General features: G+C 40.9%; 1 protein-coding gene across 1 annotated transcript; it reads left to right on the top strand.

Moving 5' to 3' along the window:
• Positions 1-251: 251 nt before the first annotated feature.
• Positions 252-17,526, top strand: CD93 (CD93 molecule; the record flags this gene model as incomplete). Its single annotated transcript, XM_083360295.1, has 3 exons — positions 252-314; positions 2,370-2,907; positions 12,408-17,526. The coding sequence occupies 3 exons, from the start codon at positions 252-254 to the stop codon at positions 14,324-14,326; spliced, it is 2,520 nt and encodes an 839-aa protein (XP_083216421.1). The 3' UTR covers positions 14,327-17,526.
• Positions 17,527-27,507: the final 9,981 nt, after the last annotated feature.

Below are 27,507 nucleotides of genomic sequence, written 5' to 3'. Positions count from 1 at the left end.
TTTAAGATCCTTGTAAGCACAATCTGCAATTACATTTTTCTTACTTTATAACAGCACCATATAAAGATCTTCTCCATCCCTGTTAATTTTTTTTAAGAGGAAAGTCCACCCTTCCTGCTTTGCCCCAACGGGAGATTCTATCATACCAGAGCGTGTTTTTTTCCCCTTTCTACTGGTACAAGCCTGGCACTCTGGTCTGCCCACTGCATTTCATCCTCTTTACACAACGGCCCTCGCTCTGATGGGTCAGGATGTATTCTGGCAAGCATGCCCCCACTTCTGATCCCCATACACTGTCCCTGAGGGCATTTCAGGTTGGGCTGCCTGTCATGAAAATTCAGATATTTTTTTTATTATGTAATTTTTGTTTTTACAGGTTCAGTATCAGGATGGTGCTTTTGCTTTCCACTGAGGAAATTGACAAGGGTTCTGACAAGTTTCCCATTCTAGCCCAAGTGACAGGAAGTGGGAGTTCATCAATCAGGGCACATCAACGGCAATCGAGACAGAATACCTGGCCATCCCTGTGACCAAAGTAGAGGAAAAGGCTGAACTCTGGCAAAGGATCTGTTAAGCCGGCTTCGTTTTCAAATGGTTTATCCTCAGAAGAAAATCTGCTGAAAAGCTGTAGGATGGCGAAACTTCAGTTTAGGCTTAGAGTTTTTCTTGACTACTGAGAGGTCATCTTCATGTGCCCAAACTGTGGCACAAGCATGATCTAGCAGCTTTTTTAAAATGCCATTTCCTTGTGAAACTGTCTTTGTTCATCCCCAGCCCTCAGCTGAAGAAGTCATTCTGAGTTAGTCCAGGTTTGAAGTGATTTTCCCATTCCCCACCCCCCAATGAAATGTGGGCCATCAGCTGCATCTAGTGCAGGGGTCTTCAAACTAGGCCCTTTTATGACTTATGGACTTCAACTCCCAGAATTCCTGAGCCGGCCATGCTGGCTGGCTCAGGAATTCCACAAATCATAAAAGGGCCAGGTTTGAAGACCCCTGATCTAGTGCATTTCATTGATGCTGTGGTTGCTGCTACTGTATGGTCACATTTATAGGATCTGCTCAGCTCCTATTGGACTGTTGAAGGTGTATCCCTCCCTTCTATCACTTGATGTTCATTTGGCTTCAGCTGGAGAGAGAATGCATATGTGCCTTCCATTCAGGGGTTTGCCTTGATAGTACCCGTCTAGCACATTCCAAGGTGTTTATTAGGTCTTAAGTGGCCTTCTTATAAACACGTTTAGCACTCTTTTTAAAGATTTCCAGACCCCTGTTTGAAAATTAGATTAAGACTAGTTGTGAACTGCACAAAAGTATTTATTAGATTTTTATCCCTCCTTTATTACTTTATAAGGAAAGAAAGGAAGGAAGGAAGGAAGGAAGGAAGGAAGGAAGAAAGAAAGAAAGAAAGAAAGAAAGAAAGAAAGAAAGAAAGAAAGAAAGAAAGAAAGAAAGAGAAAGATTCTGCTAGATGTGTGATGTTAGTCCTGTTTCCCTTGGTTGCATGTCAGGTTGTCCACTGCTTGTATGTAGTTGTACATTTTATTGTTTCTATTACTTTGGTGGGGCGGGACAGTGCCATTTTGCCTGCTCCATTCTGGCTTCATAACTATCTGGGCTACTTCCAGCATTGCTTGACACAAGGACAGAATTAGACTCACCACTAGCATTACCACACTCTTACAATATTAGTTAAAGATGGCGCTTCATTACCACCAATCGTTCCTTTTTCCTTTACCCTATTCCTCTGCTCTATACCTGTGACTATTTCAGCCATTTGGAGGCATGGATTTAGCACTTTACAGTAGAGCACTAAACCTACATTTAACAGTAGATATAGTACAGGTAATCCCCGAGTTACGAGCGTTCACTTAACACTCGTTCAAAGTTACGTGATGAGCGCCCCCTAGTGCTTACAAGCAAGGCCCGAAATCATGAATATTGCAGCACCACGGCAGTCATTTGCCCTTATGAGTGACTGCAGGGGCTCTGCAACATTCACCCTGGTCATTCCTTCCTGCCCCGTGTCCCTAAGCACCAGGTCTTCAATATTCACCCTGGGAAGATTGAGATCCTTCGCTTTCTTGGCTGCTCCAGGCCTTCAGTGCATTTGCAGAGAATGGAGGCCTAAAGTAATGCAAGATCACGCAAGATCACTGGGGTGGGATTTCATGCTATTGATCTTGTGTGATCTCATGGTACTTTAGGCCTCTGTTCTCTGCAACAGAGAAAGAAACCAAAGCTGGGGGATGCTTCCAAATGCCTCCAGAGGCTGGATAAGGGCACCGGAGGCCTTTTCCAGGCCATTGCAGCCTGGATCTGAGGCCGGGGAATGCTTCCTACCCCCTCCCCCCTAATGGCCCAATCCAGGCTCCGGAGGCCTTTTCCAGGCCGTTGCCACCCGGATCTAAGTCTGAGGAACACTTCCGCACCCACCCCTACGGCCTGATTCGGGCTCTGGAGGTGTTTTCCAGGCTGCTGCCACCTGGATTTAAGGCCGGGGAATGCTTCTGTGCCACCCCCATGGCCCAACCTGGGCTCCAGAGGCATTTTCCAGGCCTGATTGGGCTGCAGGGGGGCTGCAGAAGCGTTCCCCAGCCTCAAATCTGGGCAGCAATGGCCAGGAAGAGGCTTCCAGAACCCGGATTGGGATGTGGTGGTGGTGGTGCATGGAAGCATTCCCTGGCCTCAAATCCGGGCAGCAGCGGCCTGGAAAAAGCCTCCAGAGACTGGATTGGGCCGTGGTGGGTGTGGAAGCATCCCCCGGCCTTAGATCTGGGTGACAGCGGCCTGGAGAAGGCTTCCGGAGCCCGGATTGGGCTGCGAGGAGGGGGAATGGAAGCGTTCCCCAAGCTCAGATCCGGGTGGCAGCAGGAACCGTGGCAGAGAAGAGATGGATCTTTTGAAGGTGAGTGCGGCGTGGCAGGAAGGGAGGGGGGAAGTATGCGGTATTTTAGTGGGTTGGGGAGGCCTTGGGAGCCTGTTCCATCACTAGGCCCTCCATGGCCTTCCCCATCCTGAGATACCTCATGTTTGCTCAACCAGCCCCGTGCATTTTAACAAGCAAGGAAATAATCTCGTTCGAGTTACGAGATTCACTCTATGAGTTTTCGAGTTACGAGTGAAATGGGCTGGTTCCATTACACTCGTAACTCGAGGACTACCTGTACTATGCTGGAATGCTAGACTTACATCCAGAAATTGCCTGACTGGTGGATCAAGCAGCTTTGAAGATCATTCCAAACACATGCCTGTCAAACCCTACCATATCTCAAAAGAAAGAGTAGTTAGTTATTGTTCTTCTACCAGCAAGTGATACTTGAGGAAAAAGAATACAAAGCCTGCAAATCCACTCGTTGTTTTCCTTCACTTGGGGAAAAGTATTGATATTGAGGCCCAGATAAGGGCATGTGCAGATGTGGCCTTTGCTGCAGCTGATCAGACTTAATTGCTACAGCAAATTACTGAGAAGCAGTAAATCTTTCCAAAGTGAAGCCAAAGATGTTATGGCACTACAAGGCCCAGCATGTTAGCTGGGAATTCTGGACTTTCCAGCCCACCAAATATGAAAAAAATGCTGCATTTTTAAATTATTCAATTCTTCAGAAGATTTGATTTCAAATGCAGCCACTCCCAACTTAACCATGAACAGCAGTCATATTTGGCATTGATTTTCCACATCTATTATTCCTATGTACAGTTTCAGATTGTTCTTCAAACTTGAGTGGCTTCCCACTGTTTAGCTCAGCTCACTCCACCCTATTTATCTGGATCTCTTCCCTGGAGATAACCACAGAGAAGGTTAAATGTTATAAGACAGCAGTGTTGACTGCGAGTTGTAGAAGAATGAGAGAAGAATGAGCCATATATCACTTCCTGAATACTCTAACAGCAGCACAGTAATAGATGGAAGATGCTTACACATACGTTGGCATTTCACCACTTACACCTATCCAGGGCAGAAATACTGTATGCCTTGGCAACATCAGTTTCTGTCATGTTTCCATGGAATTGCCTTCATTTTCTTCCCAGTCCATGAGTGAGACAGTCTTAAGTCATTTCCAATTATACTGACATTAAAGTAGCACTTCTCTCTTATGCTGGCCCTGTCCAAGGAGACCCCTTGAAGAGTATAAAGTCTTTGTCACCCATTACTTTGGAGAGAAGTTAACTCAGTGGTGATGACTGGAACCAGAGATGGTTGAGGTAAGATAGGATAGGAATTGTCTGACGACAACAAATGTCTGATCCCTCAAGGCTGGGTGGAGAACACTTAAACTCACAAGTGGGAAAGACCCTTCAAATCATTAGGGAGGGAATGGTCAAGGCCTAATTGATTTGTCATTGAATAAGCTTTTGTGGATCATGGCTCACTTCCCTGGAAGGCATTGGGTGCCTCTGATAAAGAAGTCTGTTTTAAAAAGTCCATTTTAAAAAGTGAACAAATTGGATAATCTTTGAGGTGACGCACAGCCGTTTGTTTTTCTTTTCTGAGTCTACTATAGGCTTCTTCAGTTCAGAATGGAATTTGTTATTCTTTCTGTTCCCTTTCCACATGTTTGTCCTTGAAGCAGTTCCTATTTTTAATATTTTTTTCTGTCTATAGCTGTTTTTGAGGTATATATTACAAATGATTGCGTGAAGAGTGTGTGGTATCTAAAGCTGGCCCAGGGGCCAAAGTGCAGAGCATATAATATCTGTTCTGGTTGATAATCAAGAAAGTGGCAAGAAATGACCAAAAAAACCCCAACAACCCCTGACTTATAAAATGCTGGGGCAAATGCAATTTGAAACATAAATTAGTGCTAAAAGATTCAGGATGCATAAATCCACATTCCATCACTACTTTCAATGGAATCGGAATGATACAGAAAGCTCTTAGCACTTTGTCCGGGGTAGGGGGGCATTTGCGGGGGAGTCACTGGAACAGGACAAAACGTCAAGATGCCATCCACAAATATGTCATTAAAACCCTGCCAACAACACATGAAAAGGAGTGGAACGGCCATCTTAATATATATATTTTTTCTGTCTCTCTGGCTGCCTGATTTTGCTGCAACTAGGGGGCATCCGGCTTTTTGCGGTAACACTATTCTAAATGCTCATTGCACTACAGTGTTTTACTTCTGAAATATGCAATCATTTTCTTACAACAGAACAAGGTAGATTGGAGATAAATATGCTTATTACTAGGTCAGAAGATACAAACTCTGCTTTAGTTGTGCGCTGATAGCGTTCTATTTTTATTACTGTAAGTTAAAAAAATGTTTTGTAATTTTTTTAAAAAAATATTACTAATAGTGCTTTTTTTGTAAAAGAAAAAGGTGCCGGAACTCACACATGTCATACCCTTGCCTACCCTACAAGGTTCCATCCAAAAAAGGTGCTGGAACTCCATTCTGAGCGTTCTATGAGAAAAAAAGCCCTGCTAATAGTGAAGTAGTCCTATTGACAAATAGTCATATTGTGGGGCTAATAAAAACGAATGTCTATGGAGATTTTAAGTGACCCAGGTCACAGTGGTCTCAAAAGTGTTTTTTCTAAAGGCAACTGGACATTGTTTTTCCTTGGATGACAAGCGAAACATCTTCCAAGGAAAAACAAAGTCCAGTTCTCTTTTGAAAAAGCACCTTTGGGACAATAACTAGGGATGTATGAGAATGGTTTGATAAGGCAAGGGCTAAGTTGACTTGAAGGGATGCGGTGGCTCAGTGGGTTAGGACGCTGAGCTTGTCGATCAGAAGGTCGGCAGTTTGGCGGGTCGAATCCCGAGTGCCGCATAACAGAGTGAGCGCCTGTTACTCGTCCCAGCTTCTGCCCACCTAGCAGTTCGAAAGCACGTAAAAATGCAAGTAGAAAAATAGGGACCACTACGGTGGGAAGGTAACAGCGTTCCGTGCGCCTTTGGCGTCTAGTCATGCCGGCCACATGACCACGGAGACGTCCTCGGACAAACGCTGGCTCTTCGGCTATGAAACGGAGATGAGCACCGGCCCCTAGAGTCGGAAACGACTAGCACGCATGTGCGGGGGAACCTTTACCTTTACCTTAAGTTGACTTAGAGGAAGAGGGCTTTAAATCACAAATAAAAATTACACAGTAGTAGCACTGTATGTAGCTGTGAAGCTGTATACCACTGCAATTGAGATCCAGCTGGAGTACATTTCAGCCCAATTCTCATGTTTTTTCGTTGTGATCATTCATACAAAAAATCCTCTGCAAATTTGTAGGGACAAATCGTATGCAAATGAGAGACAGAACAATTTTTGATGTATCTTGGTTGCCATATCAAGATGAAATTAATCAGCTCTTGTTTCTTGGAATATTGCATGAAAATGTGTATCCAAGTGTTCCATCTTAAGGACTGTTTTTGACATGCATAGTAAGTATGACTTTCTTTTAGAGACAGGTTTTAAAGTTCCATTATGTTAATTTTTTTGTCTGTTTATTATAACTGAAAAAGAATAAGTACCAAATCCATCTATGGGTAGGAAACTGACAACATTCTTAGAAGTCCAATAATTTGCACTTCATTACAAATACTATAAGAATTATAAGGCAAGCAAGCAAGAAAAAAGGAAAGAAAAAAAAAGAACTTTGTGGAATGTCAAGTTTGATTCAGAGACTCTTGTCATCCCTGTGGAAAGTTGCCTTGATGAAATGGAAACTTTTCTATATAGCTTCAGAAAGATTTTTGTAAAAAGATAAACCATGCATGAAAGGAGGGTTCCACATCGCTTGTGCATGCAGCGAGAATGTCTGGATTCCCATGAGGGGCTGCTTGCAATTCTTCGACTTACAGCTATTTGTTTAGTGACCATCTGAAGTTACAACAGTACTGGAAAAAATGTGACTAACGACCTTTTTCACACTTACGACCATTGCAGCATCCTTGTGGTCACATGATCAAAATTTGGACACTTGGCAACTGGATTTATGCATTTATGACTGTTGCCGTGTCCCCGGGGTGTGTGTCTCCCCTCTTCAGACCTTCTGACAAGCAAAGTCAATGGGGAAGCCAGATTCATTTTACAACTGTGTTACTAATTTAACTTCAGTGATTTGCTAACAACTGTGGCAAAACTCACTTAACAACTGTGTTGCTTAGCAACAGAAACGTTGAGGTCAATTTTGATCGTACGTTGTGCAAAGCGTTGGAGTTTTAATCTAATTGTGCGTAAGTGGATGGCCTCAGCCTTCAAGAAATGAAAATAATTGCAAATTGCAAATTTATTCCATCTGTATAGCTGAGCACAGATGGAATCACTAGCCTCACTCTGTTTACATGGAGCAGCCAGCCAAAAGCTCACATGCAGAAATGAATAAGAGACAGGATAAATCCATCTCTCTCTTTTTCTCCACTTTTGTGCTCCAGGCCACAGACACACTGTTTTGGAAACTAGTGAAAGGAATGCTATCTCATTTCCTCCTACAGCTTTCTCTCTTGCCCAGGTGGTCTTTAAGCAACAGAGCTTTTCTTGCAATGCAAAATGTGGTTTGCCTGGTGCCTCCTGTAACTCACCTGCTTACATGGGGGATGCTGTCCCACCAGCTCACCTGTTTATCAGATTATCCTTGGTGCCCTGACAGAATCACCTTGTCTAATGATGATCCTGAAGCCCAACTTATCCCTAGCTTAATCTGAGACGTAAGAAACTAATATATAGGTTAGTTTATAATGTATCATAACTTACAGTCTCACCCGCACCCCACCCCTACATTCATAACTGTCTCTACAACTCTATTCTCCTTATAAATAATGTACATTCTGAGCCTTTCCTGTGACTGAGGAGATTGTATATGATCCTGTAGATAAGCATTTAAGTCAAAACAAACCATTGCTACAGGATATCCCAGCAGGATGTTAAAGTATAGAATACAATACTATACCGAATATATTTGGATTACAGAGAATTTGCTGTCTCCCCAAGATAAAGCAAAGGGGCATAATCCAGGAAGTTCCCTGTTGCAAATTCCGCTGAAACAAGGCAGGATTGTGAAGGAAGAATCTTATATCAGCTAGATTAGTCTTTGTCTGGGGTAAACCTTACATTTATTTTAATTTAGAGCTAGATTTAATTCACCAATAGAAAAAAAATGTTAATTTTCCCAAGGTAAGCGCAAATACTGTCTATAGGCACTTACCGTAAATTAGAGAGCTTAAGGTTACCCTGGAACATTTTCTTTGCTTTTACATCTTTTACAAAAGAGAAAGACCAGGGAAGAGTACAGTGTACGGGTAAAGGAATTTTCTCCAGATTTCAGTACGGCGGCAGAGAAATGTTACTGAGTTGGGCATGAGAAAGGAAGATTTCTCCTTCATCCCCTTTCATATTTGTTAGTGCAGGGGTAGGCAACCTTGGCTCTTTTATGACTTGTGGACTTCAACTCCCACCAGTTGAAGTCCCCGAGTCATAAAAGAACCAAGGTTGCCTACCCCTGTGTTAGTGGAATGACAACAATCACATATATGCAACACACAAAAACATTAACGATTGCTATCTTTCTCATGTCAAGTCAGAATTAAGAAATAAGTAACTGAAGAGACATTAGGATCATACCATAACAGCCTCGGTACATTGTTCAGGTTTCAGAAAAAACTCAAGTAAGTTGCCAGCAGAGATGTCATCATTGTCATTCTACAAAACCTCTTCGTGCATCCATATATGAGATCATTCAGGAAATAACTGTCCCAAGAGTTGTACTAATTCAAGAACACCAACAAGCGTATGAATATGAGTAAAAATATGCTAAGCCGGGAGACAGAAATATCAGCCCCAGATATGCTTGATTCTTTTCAAATATTTCCATGATGTAGAAAGCAGTGACATTTCAGGTTAATGCCAAAGAGAAACAAATCCCTCAGTGAGAGAGTTAGGGAAGAAATGTTGATTGTAGTGTCTGTCCTGAAATTATATTCTGACTCATCAGGATTTAATATATCATGTTATTAATAGAACTTTTATCTACAAATGAATCATGTATTTTATGGTGCAACATTTCTAGATTTTGCACACTGACCACTCATGTATTAACCCAGAGATACACCCAGACATGCATCTTTGGTCTTGTTGCAACAATTACTATGCTTCTCTGCAGTTCTCTACTGACCCTCTGGGATGGTGAATGGGCTAAACATATTAATGGAATTAATGGAATCACATGTATAGCATAGTTTTCATTTACACACACTTGTGTTGCAAGAAGCATGTAATCTTAAAGAAGCATCACATTTGAAATCATGATGCTGGTTTTGTTGGGTTTGCTAGTTTTGAAGATTCATTATCTGCCCTTATCTGCCTAGCTGTCCCTTAGAACTGGCAAATTGATTTGGAAGAACTTGACAAATTCTGGTGGATGAGATGATGATCAGCACAGTACAACTTACTCTTCGAACGGTGTTGGTTCATTATTCAGATCCAGCTCCTCCTATTGATGTAGAAACACAAGATATGCTTCCCAGGGCCTCTCCAGGACATCCTCCTAGACTGGCACTTTGTCCAGGGGTGCTGGGTACCATGTTGCTACAGTCAATTTTCTGTATCTCTTATGCCATCTGAGGGTCATTTGTATTTTTACAGTCCAAGTATGGTAGCTGCAAAACATATGGTACCCTTACTCTTACCTTGCCCTGAACCTTAACCCTAAAGGAGTAAATAATGAAATATGTGGGGAGTAATTACATAAGCCAGAATGAAATTTAATAGCTTCTAAAGGTCATTTGGTTTTGATCTGCCCCTTGTCTTATCCCAGCCTCATTCGTCATTTGGAGTTAGAATCTTAACAGTGACTCAAAATTCCCTTTGAAAAATAACAGCCTAAAAAAAGGTTGTGTAAGCTCACTTACTGACATCCTCACTTACTGTGCTATCTGAAGCAAGTTAGCAAGCAACTTTAGCTTGATACTGATTTGAGTTACTATTTTAAACTTTCTTCTCCCTGGCTGTAATCCTTTTATTAAGAAAAAAAACCACTTCCGCTTACAAAGAAAAAGGTGTACTTTTTGGCACCGATGAGAGCCAATTGGACAATAAAAGTAACATTTACTTTAGCCCTTACTGATCCTATTTCTTCTTTCAATTTGCACCTCACCTTTCTGCTAGAAGGCACTCAAGATAGCTAACAAGAAAAAAATGGAAACATAAACAATATCTGATATGAACAGTTAGCAAGGTTATAACTAATTCTAACTAAAAAGATCTGGCAAAGAGAATGTTGAAACATCCTATTCCAATAGATTGGGACGCTGAAAGTGCTAAGGAAAACGAGCTGATATCAGCCCAATAAGGTAGACCAGACTCAGAAACCAATGCCATATTGTAACAGCTACAGTAACAGAATCTTGCAAGTCTGGATGTGTCCCTTGGGCCCCTCACTTTATATGTCTATGAATTCAGAAGGGATTTATTTGATATTTGTTTCAGATTATTTGCTTGGCCTGGGCTCAAAACTCTTTTATTTGTCCGTATTCTCTTCCTCTTTCTCCTGTCCTTTAAGGCCATTCTCTGTGTCTTCTAAACCTGTCAATTGAGGTTATGGGTAGAAACAATTAAAGTCCAGGAAAATCAAATGCTAAGTAACCAGCAGCATCTTCACATATTCCAATAGAACACTATGGTCAGTAGTATTAAACATACAGAATTCTTCATGTATCAGTAGGATCAACGTTCCTTACAGATCATCCATCAAGATCACTGTGGTCACTTCCATACCAAATTTGGATCTAAGGATCAGGGCCTCTGGGACTGTAGTATCATCAAATGCTAAATGTGGAATGTTGGATTTGGGCCCATATTTATTATATTATTTCAGATTCAAATATGGCTTTTTAGGCACCACTGACTTTTTTTAAGAATTCAGAAAATTCTTCCTGACAAAAGGAGTATACAGTAATCACAGAAATCACCGGCAGGGTAAAATCCTTAGACCTCTGATCTACAAAATCAAGATACCTTCTCACTCAAATAGAAAACTCAAAACAAGGGAGGAGGACATCAGGCCTTTGTTGATTTCACATGGTTTTTAATCCATGAAGAATTATGCAAACTATTCATAATATTAGCAGAATATCTATTGGGATCATTAAAGACATGTGTAACCAATAGCTCTGAAAAACTCCATTTGATAAATTTCTGCGGACACAAAGGAGAAAACCATAACTTGTTTTCTTCCCCAACTACCAGATGTGTGATATGTATCTGATTCTCTATAATGGCTCCAAAGGATGACAATTCTCATGCACTTTTAGTTTTTGACCAGATTTCCTTTGGCACTTTTCTTATACTTCCTGATACTGCCATCCAACTGCATGGCCTGACCCATTTCACATGGGAAATTTATTTTCTTCCAGGAAGCATCTTTTATCATGAGAATAATCTTTTGTTGTATCTCTGAAATTGTCATTCTTCACATGCGGAATGGATCAGAGCTGAGAAAGACTGCTGTCTAAGTCTCTGGAAAACTCTGCCAATTAAGGTAGAGCAGCCATTGCAAACCCTGTTCCCACGTCATGTGTTGAACTACAATTCCCATTCTGTACACACCTAGAGATGGTGGGAGTTGTAATCTAACACAGCTGCAGTAGACCCACATTCAGAAGACTGTAGTCGATAACAATTATTTATCCACAGCCTAATTCAATACTAAGGCAACTTCCTAAAAATCTATGTCACTTTAAGGCGGTATTGTGCTGGTATTCATAGTGTCAGTTTTGCGGTACTTAGGAATCTAGTTTGGACCCTGGATGTAATTTCACACATCTCAAAAGTGAACTAGTGCTTGCTTTTTGTAATTGCATTACCTCAAATGTTATGTTAAGGACTCTGAATTTAGAAAATTCTTTGGGAGCATTTACATTGCAAACTTGCTAAAAATTCAATGGAAACAAAACTGGCCTGTCAGTTTTGGCTGAATGAGGATTTCACATTCTGTATAGGAATCAGTTCTGAACCCTTAAAAAGCATGGCTGCCTTTAAAATGAAGACATTCCCATGACCCAATTTCTATTTAAGGGTTTTATTTCTATTTAAAGATCATAAATATGAGAGGTTAATATCACGAAGGGCTGTACAATGTTTTTCTAGCTAGATGTGGCATCTTACGTCCAAATCACAATTTTTTTTAAAAAATACCACTCCAAAACTGAAAGGCCCTATTTGGTTTCTTTAAAAGTTCAGTGATGTTTTATAAGGGGGGGGGGAGAACGGGGAGGCAGTGTACATTCCACCAAGATTCTCACATGAAGGAAAAGAACTAGGTTAAAAATAAGAAAACAGAGAGGGTATAAAAGGGATATTTTCTATACCCATAGGTTAAAACAAACTGAACAACTAGGGCTGCAGCTGACAATGAAACTCTCTCAGGAAACTTAAGTCTCCGATAACAAATAAAGACTCTCAACCAAGACAGGATGCAGACACACAGCCAAAGGGATATGGGAGGCAAACAAGCTGTACTCTATTGTCTTAGCATATGCTCTTCAGACATTTATAGAATTTGAGCTCACAGCGAAATCACTCCGTTCGTTGTTCCTTCGTGAAGCAAAGATGGGGATTCTTCAGCAGGTATTTTGGCAACTGCTGCTTTTGGGACTGACAGTTCAGCCCAGTGAAGAGGTAGAGGCTTTGTGTTCTGGGACTACTTGCTACACACTGAATTTAGGACGGTTTAGTTGGATCGAAGCTCAGCAAAAGTGCAAAGACAATGGGGGTAACCTGATGACTCTGAAAAGCCAAGAGGAGGCTTTGCTTGTCCCACAGCTGCTCACCAAGATGCCCAAAGGGGAAGCTGGCACAGTTATGGAGGTAAGATTGTGGATTGGGCTTCACCGAAAGAAAGGCAAATGCTATGAGAAACATCGGCCATTGAAGGGCTTCCGCTGGGTGACCGGCGGTGAGGACACCCAGTACTCTAAATGGGGACAGGAACCCCGGGAAACATGCGTGTCAAATATGTGTGTGACCCTTCAGGGGACTCCCCTCTCATCTCGGGAACTGTCCTGGGTAGACAGCCACTGTGGTAATGCAACTGCCGGGTTGTCAGGCTTCTTGTGCAAGTTCAGTTTCCAGGGGATGTGCCGTCCACTTATACTGGCAGGGCCAGGCGTGGTCAGTTACAGCACCCCCTTTGGTGTAGCCACTGATTTCCTTGTCACTGTACCCTTTGGCTCTGCAGCTGAAGTAACATGTGAACCCCAAGGAGAGGAGATACCTAACACCTTCCTTGTGTGCAAGCCACAGCCAAACAGCAGTATCTCTGAATGGAGCAGCCCAGGCCCATTTTGTGCTTCACCCACTTATGGCTGCAGCTACAACAATGGGGGTTGCGAACATGAGTGCCTGGATCAGGGCAAGGGTTTGTTTCAATGTGCCTGCCACTCAGGATACCAACTTAGAGGGGATCACCTTTCCTGTGTCCCCGTGGACTACTGCAGCTCCAATCCATGTCAAGGACAGTGTAAACCATACCCTGGTGGTTTCCAATGCCTCTGTGCTTCTGGTTATATTTTGGCTGCTGATGAGCGAAGCTGCATTGATGTGAATGAGTGTGGTGCGCCTCAAAGTCCTTGTGAACAAATATGTGTGAATACCAAAGGGTCCTTCATATGTCGTTGCAACCCAGGCTATATGCCTGCTGAGTTGGACCACCAGGCATGCCAAGACATTGATGAGTGTGTGAGGAACTCACCATGTGACCAGATTTGTGTAAATACTCATGGCTCCTTCCACTGCTCTTGCCACTTAGGATACCAGTTGGAAGGTATTAATAGTTCTTCTTGTCTTGATACTGATGAGTGTCAGGAAGAACCTTGTGAACATACGTGCATCAATCAAGTTGGCAGCTACCGGTGCTCTTGTATGGCTGGCTGGGTTTTGGCACCCAATGGGATCTCTTGTCTCTTGGATCCGACAAGCAGCACCTCTTCACCACCCACTCAGGGAGGAGAATGGATCCCAACAGACATTCATCCTGCTTCAGAGTTACCAGCCCTGCTGACTGAGCCTTCACTTCAAGCCAAGCTAGAAAGTGTCTTTGCATCCCAGGATTCCACCCTTCAACCAGCTGTGGTCAGCACTGGACTGGAGAACAAACCCCGGATCAGAGATCAGAGGATAGATAAGAAGAGTCATGACTCTAAGCATTTTTTATATCATATCTTGGGTGGTGTGGGCATTTTATTCCTGGTGTCTTTTGCCCTAGGTTGGGTCATCTACAGGAGAATAAAAGCCAAGGAAGTCAAGAAAAATTCTAAGAATGTCACAGATAATTACTCTTGGGTACCAGGTCAGGGAGAGACCAGGGCAACAGGAAGCAAGGAGGGCTTGTAGTCAGAGATGTGATTTTGGTGTGAGAAGGAAGGAAAGGGAAGATATACGTTGAAACTGAAATTATTAAAAGCTGTACACTGATAATTTTTCATGTAACATTTTGCAAGAGGACTGCTACGATTGCACCATCAAAACCACAAGGGTGAAACTAGAAACACAATCTTTTAAGAGTAACTCTATCAAGATTTGTATCTCTGACAACAATGACAGATTTGACTTTGCAATCCACTTTACGTACATGCTGGATGGTCAGTTGTTAGATCAGCCTTCCTCTCTTGCCTAGGGAGCAAGTGGTAATTTTTTCTAAGCAGCACATCTGCATTTACATCCACCCATTTTTTACCTTACTACTCCAATGCCAACTTTATATCAAACCCTTTTTAAAAAAAATGTTATGAACAGAAGAAAGCCTATTCCTTAAACTAATTCCAATAGAACCACTGTGATAACAGCACAGTCAAATTGTCTTTCAAATTACTTTTGTTAATTGTGAAGTCATGTCCATTTTCACCCTTGGGTTTAAACTAATTGTGGTCCATGGAAATCAGTTTGAATGCAATCAGAGGAATTGAATTCACAGAACTGAAATTTAACTTGTCTTGAATTGGCTGTACTTGGTTCAGTAAAAAGGTACTGCGTGCCCGCTTAGACTCCAGATTCTGCCGTTTTGCTGCTCACCCAAAGCTTTGCTAAATGTTATCACATTGTTTGGGAATGACTCAGTCTTACTGAAGCAGAAACAGCTGCGTCCGAGCGTCCTCTATGCTTTCCGTATCAGTTCATGAGGAGGAGGACAAAAATATAGAGGCCATTTATGATCCAAACGTATTTCATGACTGGGTGCTTGAGGAAAACAGTTCTGGAGAACAGCAGAAATTTGAAACCCTTTCAAATTTAACTGTATTAAAGCTGAAGGTTGTTCAATAAGATGTGCTTTATGCCTCATTCTGGCAACATTTTATAAAGGTGGTAATAGCAAACGTTACAGACTGTCTCCATCTTGTACATCTAGTTTTGAAATTTCTCTTTTTCAAGGCTATTTCTTTAAAAATAGCTTGGTCAGTCTGTGTGATCACCCATGGGGAGAAAGTCAAAAATGTAAGAGGATTTCATTTTTTTTTTATATTCGATTGGATTTCAGTGTGCAGAGTATATAGACTGAAAATGCAGGGTTGTGGTAGGGAGAAAGGTTTGTTCCCTCCATTTAAAGAAGCTCCATTTTCAGCTTATGTTCCTCATTTCTTAGGACTTATGATGTCTAAAGTAATAAAAGCTGGCTGGATGATTTGAGGCCAGTCGATCTCTCCTAGCTCACAACATCAGGCTTAGGTGACAGCTAGAAATGTGAAATATATATTCTTCTTGGCATTTTCCCACAAGTGCAGGGTGCATAGAGAAGGGTGGGTTAGTAGTTTATTCAAATCACCTTTTCTGCAGGATTTTAAAGGCTGTATTTAGGGTGATTGGAATCTTGAATTCCACAAATCAGCCTTAGAACATATATTCACAAACATCTGGTGAGATGAGGTAAATAAATTGTGAACATCTCCATAATTCCTTCCCTCTGCAAAAAGTATTTACAGAAGTGTTTGATATTATAACATTTTTTAGGAGTGGCTATTTTAATACCTGATTTGCAGCTGCTGGCCAAGATTTCCCTCTAAAAATATCCTCCATTCCTTCTTAGACATTCTAATTGAATGTCTAAGTAGATATACATTAATTTAAGCAGATATTCTGTAGTTTTTGCTATTAAATCTACATCACTCTCCACTCTGATAACATTATTCAAGAATGGGATTAAAACAAAAATAACTCTTCCTATTAGAAATCCCACTGGTTTCTGTTAATTCCATTAAGACTAAATAAAATGGCTTAGTCTGGACTAAACCACGCATATAAGATATTGAGTCCCACATTACCACAAACTAGCTTAACATAATGAGTTTGCCGTAGCCCACCAGACACATCCTGTTCTAAGCATGCAGAGGAAAACTTTCTTCCTGAAGTTATCTTCTCTGTTGAATCTTTTGTTGAATCAAGAAAGCCATAGAAAAATTCAGAAGTCTGACTGCCTGGATATTTTAAATGAATTTCCTTATCTTATTTTTGTACAGTTGCTGGAAAGAGAGGAAGACGAAAAGTAATATTTGAAGAGCATGATACTACTAGTAAAAACTTAAATTCAGATGCCCTGATATATGCAATTATGATACAAATAAAGGACACCTATCTATGCTCAGTTGGGAAGCAGGATAGACAACCTAGATTTGTGGGCCCATACTGATTTATAATGATATTTTTATAACAAAAGAATGAAACCCACCATTCACTGAATGGTGAAATATTCTTTTTCCATTGGGAAAAACTGGGTATATAGGTCTCTTCTAGATTGTACGAGGTGTAGTAAAATATTAATATCCTATGCAGAAATTTGGAGACACTGAGATCTGAGTCATGTAGTCTTTTCCTTTTAAAAGGAGGGATTGTATGTAGGCAGTCTTGGAAAGCATATGAACTGTAGTAGTGGAGTCAGTGTTCTATTATAAAACATGTAACATAGATGTCTCTCCAGATTAATTTCCATGAAATAAATGTAGGCTAAAGGCTGGTAAGCTGCACCTATTTAGATATTGCTGGACTTCAACTCTCATAAGCCCCTAGCTATCATGATCAATGTTCAGAGATGGCATGATTTCGAGGCCAAGATAATGTGGAACACCGCAAGCTGTTCACCCTGCTATAGACCTATATGAAACAGGAGAATATCAGGAAAAGCCTCAGCCGATAGCAGCAATTAGCCAACCTATGCTGGTCTCATAACCTAAGCGGAGTCAGCCCTGATAAACTTCTTTGATGAATGGGGTGTGTGGGTGTGAAGGGACTCCTAATTCCAATGGTAAAACGAATGCTGAAGAAATTAAAACAGCCACATACCCAGCAGAAGGCAACGGCAACTCACTTAGGGCATGAACGCTGACACGAAAATGAGTGCTACATATGCCATCCCTATCTTGCCTTGTATATTGCTCACGTCTTATCAATTTGTCTGCCTACCTGCCTGCTTAGTTTCATCTGGTGTGGGGAAATTCCATCGAAAATGAAACCTGAAAATATTGTGATTTAAATGCTTTTCTTTCTGTTCTTCGCCTTTTTACTTGTGGCTACTACAACGTGGTTTCAGAATAAAAACAATAAAAATTCCCCTGCTTTGAAGACTACGGTGTCTGTAACTCTCATGCTTATTTTTCTTACCCACCCAGCTTTGAGCTACAGCCAAAGATTCCTGGGCTAAATTCAGAAAGGTCCGCACCCTTCTTTTTAGTAAAGGGATATGTTCAGGTACCTGAACCTCATTGATTCTCTGCTTGTTTGCTTTTTTTAAAAAAATCTCGGCTTTATTACCTTCAGAAGCAGAGGTAGTCCTCGACTTACAACCACTTGCTTAGTGACCTTTTGAAGTCACAACGGCACTGAAAAAAAATGACTTATGACCATTTTTCACACTTACGACCGTTGCAGCATTCCCCACGGTTACTTGATCCAAATTTGGATGCTTGGCAACTGACTCATTTTTATGAGAGTTGCAGTGTCCCGGGGCGGGGGGTGTCACGTGATCCCCTTTGGCGATCTTCTCGCAAGCAGAGTCAATGGGGAAGCCAGATTCACTTAACAACAGTGTTACCAACTTAACAACTGCAGTGATTCACTTAAGAGCTGTGGCAAGAAAGGTCATAAAATGGAGCAAAACTAACTTAAAGACTTGTCTCAGTCTCAACAGAAATGTTAAGCTCAATTGCGGTCGTAAGTCGAGGGCTACTTGTAACTCAAGGTGACAAACATATAACACTCTTTTCTCCTCCTATTTCCCCCAGAACAAATGGATACATCTCGGGCTAACCAAACTATTCTACCTTTAACGATGGGGGGTGAGGTGTTACCCCCCATTGATAGGGCTTGCAACTTGGGCATCCTCCTGGACTCACGGCTCAATTTTGAAGATCATATAGGAGCCGTGACCAGGGGGGCTTTTGCCCAGGTTCGCCTGGTGCACCAGTTGCGACCCTACCTGGACCGAGATGCCCTACGCACAGTCACTCATGCGCTCATGACCTCCCGTTTAGACTACTGCAACGCTCTCTACATGGGGCTGCCCTTGAGGACCACTCGGAGGCTTCAACTGGTGCAGAATGCGGCCGCGCGAGTTGTGATGGGGGTTTCCCGATACTCCCATGTAACACCTCTACTCCGTGAGCTGCATTGGCTTCCGGTTGCCCTCCGGGTGAGATTCAAGGTGCTGGTGATGACCTATAAAGCCCTGAATGGCTTGGGTCCGGGATATTTGAGGGAACACCTGCTGCCAGCATCAAGTTCCCTTCATCCAGTGCGCTCACACAGGGAGGGTCTTCTCAGGGTGCCGCCGGTAAAAGATTGCCGGCAGATAACACCCAGGGGGAGGGCCTTCTCTGTGGGTGCGCCTGCCCTCTGGAACCAGCTGCCCGTGGAGCTCAGGACTGCCCCTGACCTGTGTTCATTCCGCCGAGACCTGAAGACTTGGCTCTTTGAGCTCTCTGGCCCAGGCTGAGAATTTTTAACTGGGGTTTTTATTTTCAGGGATAATTTAATCTTTTTGTTTTTTAACTTTTGTATTTTGTATTGGTGTGATTTTAAAATGCCCTGTAAACCGCCCTGAGTCCTTCGGGAAAGGGCGGTATATAAATCTAATAAAATTAAATTAAATTAAATACAAACACAAGTAAAATGATGGTTGAGCCCACAGCATTTCTTTCTTCCAATGAGACTGATGTCTATCTGTCAATACTAATTGGTTTAAAGAGCCACCCTCAACAATTTACTTAAGCTAATACTTCAACCTGCAGCATGCTAAGCTGGGCTCTTGATGGAAATGCACCAGACTCTAGAGGGAGACATCCCTTGGCAACAGAGCAGGGACTTGAGATCTCATCAATGTAAATTGCACTGCTTCTAATGCATATGTGTCCTTATAAGCCCAACACTGTGCACCATACTTAGCGCTTGAGGTTTTAAAAGTTTAACTGCTGCAGGAAGATAGTTGTTGCCCCCATAGGCTATGTGTCTAATTATTGCATTCCAAGCTACTTGGGCATGTAGGGTGAGGCTTGAAGAATAGTTTCCGGGAAAAGATTGTCAGTTTTCCAAATGTGGGGGTGGTTAATGTGTCACCTTGGTTTTTATGTGGTTGATTTCCAGCATTTTGGATTCATAATGAAATGCAGGTAACGTAGAGCCACAGAATAGCAACAGTCAGCAAATAGAAAAATGGAAATTGGTTTACTAAACAGAAGAGGGAATGGAATTCTTTTCTAGTAAGGGCCTGAATAATATCATTGCCAGAAATTATTTTTTTTAAATATTCATTTAATTCAGAGATCTGAGGATTCAGTCAGCCAGCGTTATTGGCTCTCTGTCAGCATAACTGGATTTCTTACTATGCTATCTCTGCCCCAAGGGCCCAAGAGATTTTCTGCAAGACCTCCCAATCTAGGTATGGCTTTCTATGCTTGCCTAAGCCTAGAAAAAGCCTTCCTGAAGCTTTTCCTTCCTAGGTAACCTACAGTAAACTCCCACAATGCTACCAAATTTCTTTCCTCACTCCTGTTAATCTTATCCAGATGTTTTCAACAGTATTTCAACATTCAGGGACATGAAGTTCTTCACAGACATACAGCTTCTTTACATAGAAAACTGTTCTGTCTCTGTTTTTCCTAAGATTGTTTCTTTAAACTTGTGTTGCTCCCTTTCCCCCCCCCCCCATCTTCTTTAGGCTGTTCATTGGCCAAGTCAAGGTGAGCACCTCTTTAGTGGTGAGAGATTACACTTACTATATTGTAGAAGCATTGGAGCAGACCTATAAAAGTGAGTAAAGTTACATTACACATGAATTCTGAGGGACGTTAGAAATACAGCACAGCAACATCAGATTATCAACATCTCTAGGCAACATTCCCATTTGCAAAGAAGGAGCTTCTGTTCAGAGTATGAAATTTTGTCCTGCACATACATTACTTAAAGCGTTCGACAGCATTGAACCTTCCTGTATGTTATCTCTTCCCATATATGTCTGCAATCCCTTTTTGACTAATTGTTCCAAATTTCCCTGCCAAATGAAGTGACATAGCTCCTTTGTTTGCAGTTTTCTTAGCTTTTAGCCTTTTAACACTTTTAACTAACTTCAGTGATTCAGTTTAAAATATCACATTCTCAATTGTTTCATATTAGTTACTATGATATATGTATTTTACTATTAGATTGGTAAGTCACCCATACAACATTCAATAAAATGTCTTTAACACAGGTGAAATCCTTCTTATTCTGAATTTTAACTCACCTTCAGCTGTGTGTACCTTGCGCTCTACATTTTCGTTTGTTGAGTTTATTTGTTGTTCTTTTGTTGTATTTGCAGCTGTTAGCCGCCTTGAAGCTTCAGCAATACAGATATACTTCCTCAAACCAATGGAACAGATAACATTATAAACAACCCATTACTAAATAGTTCATGCCTTGTTCAATGCCTAGGGTTTTCAGATAGGTTTTCCAAGTACTAGGTTTTATAAAAACATTCCTGCTGAAAATCCTGATGAGTGGTAGTATAGCTGCAGACATTGTTAGGCAATCTTGATGAGTGGTAGTGTAGTAGCAGACAGCTTTAGGCAAGTGTAACCACACCTATATGATGTCCACCAGATGTGTTTAATTACAGTCTCATCAGACTGAGCCAGCCAATATGCTAGCAGCTGACAATAATGGGTTTTAAGCCATTACATCTGGAGCGAATGGGCTGAAAGATCTGACCTGGAATATTGAAGTTGATTCAACATAATTCAATCTCATATGATTTACAATTTCCTTCAACTATGCATCAATTGCACATTGTGAAAAAAATATTAATCGCTTCCCATCCGGGAATCAGAAATTTGGATTTGTCTCATAAAATTACAGTCCCTGAGATGGCATGGGCCAGCAATGTCATCCATATGATTAGTAACCTAGAATTGTACGGGGAAAAAAATTCCTTAAGAAATGTCTAATATATCCCAGTAAATCCTGTTTTCTGGTTTACAGTTTGTTTCTGCTCAAGTATCAGGTATTAAAGTGTAACACACCAAGCTATGTATTGAATTATTGTTCTGGCAATTTATTACATATCCTTCTCATGAATTAATTATGTGTTATGTCTTACAGAAGGTTATAACGGAAATAAGGTACTCAACATCTGGCAATCTGCTGCTCACTACTAATGTCTGTTTTACACAATGTCAGAACACGAATTTAGACACACACTTAATTTCCATATAATGCCACTATGAAATGATAACAAATTTAAAGGCATTTTTCCCTGGAATAACACTAATGAAAAGGTTTCTGGGAGATAACGTGTACAGACATAGAGGAACGCTATACTGTATTTTGCAATCATCAGATTTATGATACTTCTCGCTGAGTCTTTGGATGCCAATGCGCTAAGTATTTCTAGACAAAATTCTGGTGAGTTCCATATAAACAATTTGCAAGTTCAAGAACGTCCATTCTTTATTATAATGAGCCAAATGCTATACAAGTAATCCTCGAATTTCAGCCGTTCGTTTAGTGATCATTTGAAGTTACGAGGGCACTGAAAAGAGACTTTATGACCGTTTTTCCCTGCTTACGACCACTGCAGAATCCCCGTAGTCATATGATAAAAATTCAAACGCTTGGCAACTGGTTTGTAGTTGTAACGGTTGCAGTGTCCTGGGGGCCCACGTGATCACATTTTGTGACTTTTTGACAAGCAAACTCAACAGGGAAGCCAGATTCACTTAACAACCGTGTTATCAACTTAATAACTGCACTGATTCAACAGCTGTGGCAAGAAAGATCGTAAAATGGGGAAAAACTCATTCAACAACTGTCTCACTTAGCAACAGAAACGTTGAGCTCAGTTGTGGTCATAAGTCAAGGACTACTCACCGTCCTATTCTAATCTCTTCCCAGTCGGGTTTGAGTACATCACCCACCTCAGTTGCTCCCCCAAAAGCTAAGCCCTCTTGGCTTTTGTATTCGGAGATCTCCCCACGACACACTGGAGTGTAGACTGGGAAGTTGGAAGAGGAGAAGGAAAAGGAAAATCACTTTTATATTTTGATCAAGGAAATTATTTGGTTAGCTCTGGGAGTTGAGTTAAATATATTTTTTTTAGTCTCATCCTTCAAAATTTAATGCATTTAAATCATGCCTGTTGCCCCTTCAGATGAATCTAGGTAGCCAGATATAATACATGTAGCTTAATACAATACATATTATAGCAAAAAAGGAAATTGCGGCACGTTCAACCGTTTCTTCCGAAGTTCCTCTACGAAAAGATATAGAAATGAGAATATAGAAAGACAATAACCAGATGTTGTCCCCAGTGTTTTACACGTTATACAGGAGTCCAGATAGATTTCTAGACCAAGAACAAAACATATATTAAAAAATGAAATTGCAATTTCGTATTTGACATTTTATTCATCAAGACACCATTATGTACGCGCTAAAAAGGTACTTGCCTCTGCTATCCTCATACTAAAAGCTATAGTTGTATAGGGTGATGTCTGAGCTCAGGGGAATGGGAGCAGATGTTTACTTATCTGAGACAGGATGGATGGCTCCAAACCGCCTGCTCTTACCCTAGTTTCTGTATTTAAACAGTGTTGTAGTACTTTGCCTGTTTAAATAAGAACTTTTGAACCTTGTTTACCTAAAATGCTTCAGCAGGGAGGACAGAAGAGGGAGTGTTGAATTCAAAGTTTGACAGACTTATCCTCAGAATATTCATACTGTTTATGGAGATTCTCAGTCAGCCAGGCCACGATTGTCCCAAAGGTGCTTTTTTCAAAAAGGCAACTGAACTTTCTTTGTTTTTCCTTGAAGATGTTTCGTGTCTCTTCCAAGAAGTTTCTTCTGTACAGACTGGTTGGTGGAGAATGGAAGGATTTATATTACTTGCAGTTGCCTGGTTGTTAGAGTCATTGAGACCGCTTGGAGGTTTATCTGTGCCCTCTGCGTTACCTGAATAGTGCAAATGGATGTGGAACCTTCTGGGGAATTGCTGAAAGGACCGTGTTGTAAACAGGAGATAGGTGGTGTCAGATCCCTCCCCCTCTATTGAGAGAGGGCTGTTCAATCTTAATACAATGGCCCCTTTGAACCCTCTTTCAACCCAGCAGTCCTCTCTGTCCATAATGTGGACTTTGCCCTCTTCAGATTTGGACAGAGAAGAACCCTTCCGTGCTTCACCATTCAATCAGAACTGAAGAAGCTTCTGGGAAAAGAAGCAAAACATCTTCAAGGGAAAAACAAACTCAAGTTGCCTTTTGAAGAAGCACCTTTGGGATGCATACTGTCAGCATATATTGGTCTGTGACTGTAATAAATTCATAAAGATTTGATTTGATTTGATATTGTCAGCAATATCATACTAGGGACAGTTTGAAAATTTCAGGTGAAGCTTTTTGGAAGGAATTCATGGGTTAATAATAGTGTTATTAATATTTTAGACTGCACTCTCAATCAAACTTTTAACAAGTTGTTGAAAACTGCAGACAATTAAAAACATTTTCAATGACAAAATCCACATGCGTTAAAAAAGTAAAGGTTTCCCCTGCCAGTTATGTCCAATTCTCACAGCCGAAGAGTTGTCCAAACATGCTTTCATGGTCATATGGCCAGCATGAGTATACACTAAGGCGCACAGAACACTATTATCTTCTCATCGAAATGGTACCTATTTATCTACTTGCATTTACATGTTTTCAAACTAGTAGTTGGGGCAAATAATGGAAGCTCACTGTATCATGCGGCAATTGGTCTTGAACTCCCGACTTTCTGGTTGACAAGCTCAGCATCTTAACTGCTCGACCATCATGCCCCCCCACCCGTCACATGCATTAGTGGCATCTAAAACTTCTGAATTACAATCAGCACTAAAATTGTTTGGGTGATTCCAAATATTTTTATAAACAATTAAAGAAAATTACTAAGACGAATATTGTTATTTACAACTTTTGTAAATTTTATTTTATTTTATTTTGATAAAATAATGGTAAGCTTGTTAATACATTATAAATAAATTATAATAATATATCATATAAATTATGTACCAAAATTTTGGAATTTATCAGTATGAAGAATAATATATCTAGCATATGGCCAATCTAGGCTTACAACCCAGGACTGACATCATTGGTTCCCACCTCATAAACATACTCTCTCTATCAATATAATTAAAAGACTGATCAATATTATTCCACTTATTCTAGATTTAATGCTCTATTTAAAAACTGGATTGCTTTTTACTGTATATTTTTCTATTTTATATCCCCCACCTCTTTCTTCCTTTATACCAAAAAAGTATTTTTAAAGTGAAAAAACAGTAAGAAAATCAAAGTGATCCTTGCACTTCTTTCCTAACATTTTGGAAAGATGTGGAAATTTGGGGAGAAAAATACTTGCTCTTACCATTTGGTCTTCCGCATCATCTCTCAGTGTCTCATTCTTAACAGTTGAATTAAACTGTTTTGCAAGATATTATAGCCAGTTGATTAACTTAAAACCTGAGTTTTTTTAAAGGGAAGATAAGGAAGTTAATCTTTCCACGCGTAGCCTCCAACAGTTGATTTCATCAGACTTGGGAAGGGCCATCGTAACCCCCTTCTCTTGGTGCAAACGTTATTAACCTATCATGACAGGAATTGCTCCTCATTGTCACTGATAGTTTCATCATGTCCTGAGTGAAAACAATAAGGTTACATACTTAATAAAATAAGACTTTAAAGGAGTGTAAAGCTCTACCACCAATTTCTATCCTCCAAAGTTCCATTACTTCATCTACATCTTATACCCTCACAGTATATATCTTCTGCTATGCCAATGAGCACATGAAGACACGTATCTGGCGGAGTTTAGTTTTCAGCCCTTTAACTCCACCCAACCTTCTTCTGGAAGGTCCCCTCTGTCTCATTTCAGAAGGCAATGGTGGGATTAGGGTTATGGTTAGTAACCAGGAGCAATCAATTCTCTCTGAGAGACTTCCCAAGGGTTGTTTAGTACTTCTCCAAAGAAGTACTTCTACTCAATCTAGGGAAAACAAAGAGCTTAAAAATACAAAACTTATCAAAACATTACTGAAACAAAAGGGGTAGTTGTGTAGTAGTGCAAGTGGTTTTAATGGAGAAATTCCTAGTGAAAGAAACCAAATCCCTTGCTACAAAACATTCACTGCAACCAAAAAAAAGGAAATTGGGGGGGGGGGGGAAACAGGTAGGCAACAATCATACCCAAACATAATTCCAAACAAAACCGACAAGCCTAGCTAAACTAGACATTTCTTATGTGCTTGAAACAAAGATGCTGGCTTTCATGCAACACTGTAAGGCTAAAGCCAGATAAATCATGATACTTAGCAAAAGTGAGTTGCAAAAGGATATTCAGTAGTTTATATTATCAAATTGGAATCTTTCCACTAGAAGCCCAACAAAATATCTTATCAGGCATTATCTCTTGGAGCGTATCTTTTTCTTCTGGAAGTAGCTCCCTTACCAGCCTGAACTGGAAATGCTGTTTTAAAAAGACCCCAGGTGAGGCATGGTCATCCATTTCATTTTAGACCAGAGGGTCTTCAAATTTGGCCCTTTTATGACTTGTGGACTTTAACTCCCAGAATTCCTCAGTCAGTGTGCCTGGAGTTGAAGTCCACAAGTCATAAAACCTGTTTTAGAGCAATGTCTCAAAACAGAAAGCTCTTGTTCTGATCAGATGGCAGTTCCTTAAGTTCGTTGTTGGCTGCTAATTATCTAGTTTAGCAGAAGCCTTGAAACTTTTCACTTCTTGCAATGTTTGCAGCTGTTCTATCACTCCAACTATCACCTTAGAGGAGGAGGGGGGTTTCCCAATCTTTGAAATTCATCGGCCACATCATCCCTTTTTCTTGCCAAATATATTTAAAGTGACACAGGAAGTCTTCATCAGTAGCTAACACTTCAGTCATGGGGAAAGCACTATACTGGATATATCATGTTTTGAAAAATAAGAGCACGCCCCCCCTTGCTATTGCATAAAAGGGGACAGAGGGCAAATGGAATAGAGTTTCAATTCTTTCTCTGCTGAGGCTGCAAAAGGCCTGACAATCAAAAGCATGTTTTTACTTCAGAAGGGCTTGCAAATGCATGCGGCCTAATTCTACAGTCAGCAGTTCATGTCCGCCAAAGCCATCCATGACTTCAACTGGATTCCCCTAAATCAGGGGTAGGCAACCTCAGCTCTTTTATGACTCATGGACTTCAACTCCCAGAATTCCTAAGCCAGCATGGCTCAGCTTGGAAACCTCTCTCCCTTTTCCCTCAGCGTGGCTGGCGCAGGAATTCTGGGAGTTGAAGTCCACGAGCCATAAAAGAGCCAAGGTTGCCTACCCCTACCCTAAATGCACTTTCACCATTCAGACTGTCTCCTAACACGTATCCACTCTATGTTCAAAAACGAAATTTATTTTACTACCTTTTTATGTACTTATACCAAACACAAGTATTGTACCAGTATAATCACAGCAAACACATAGCATTCAGCTAAAAAATGTGACTTGCTTCTAAGAATCTTATTACAGGCAATGCTAACTGTATTCCTTGAAATCATGTTCTTTTCTACCGAGAAGGGTGGGAGATGTATTAATAGAGGAATTTCTATTACAGTTTTCATTTAGTGACTACAATCGGGACTGGAAATTCAGTCACTAAGTGAAGTGGTTGCTACGTGAAGCTGTGTGCGTATGATCTTACTTCAGCTTTCCTTTGCTTTGCAGACGTATGAAGGTCCTAAATGTGGGCATTAGTCACAAACTTGCATTTCATCACTGTTGTAGCTGCGAAAGGTCACTGTATGACGGGAGTGGGGGAACTATGGCCCTTTTATGACCGTGGACTTCAATGACCTTTTTGGCTATAGTCATTAAATCACCACAGTTGTTAAGTAAATCACACAGTTGTTAAGAAAATTCAGTAATAAATATGTACCAGTTGCTAAGCACCCAAACTTTGATCATGTGACTTGTGGGGATGCTGTGACACTCATAGTGCAAGGACCAGTGACTTTTTCCAATGCTGTCATAATTTCAAACAACGATCAAA

This window comes from Vipera ursinii, assembly GCF_947247035.1.
Source record: "Vipera ursinii genome assembly, chromosome: 3".
In the NCBI taxonomy this organism is placed as follows: domain Eukaryota; kingdom Metazoa; phylum Chordata; class Lepidosauria; order Squamata; family Viperidae; genus Vipera; species Vipera ursinii.
Note: the sequence above shows the minus strand (reverse complement) of the source record. Positions and strands in the feature narration are given on the sequence as shown.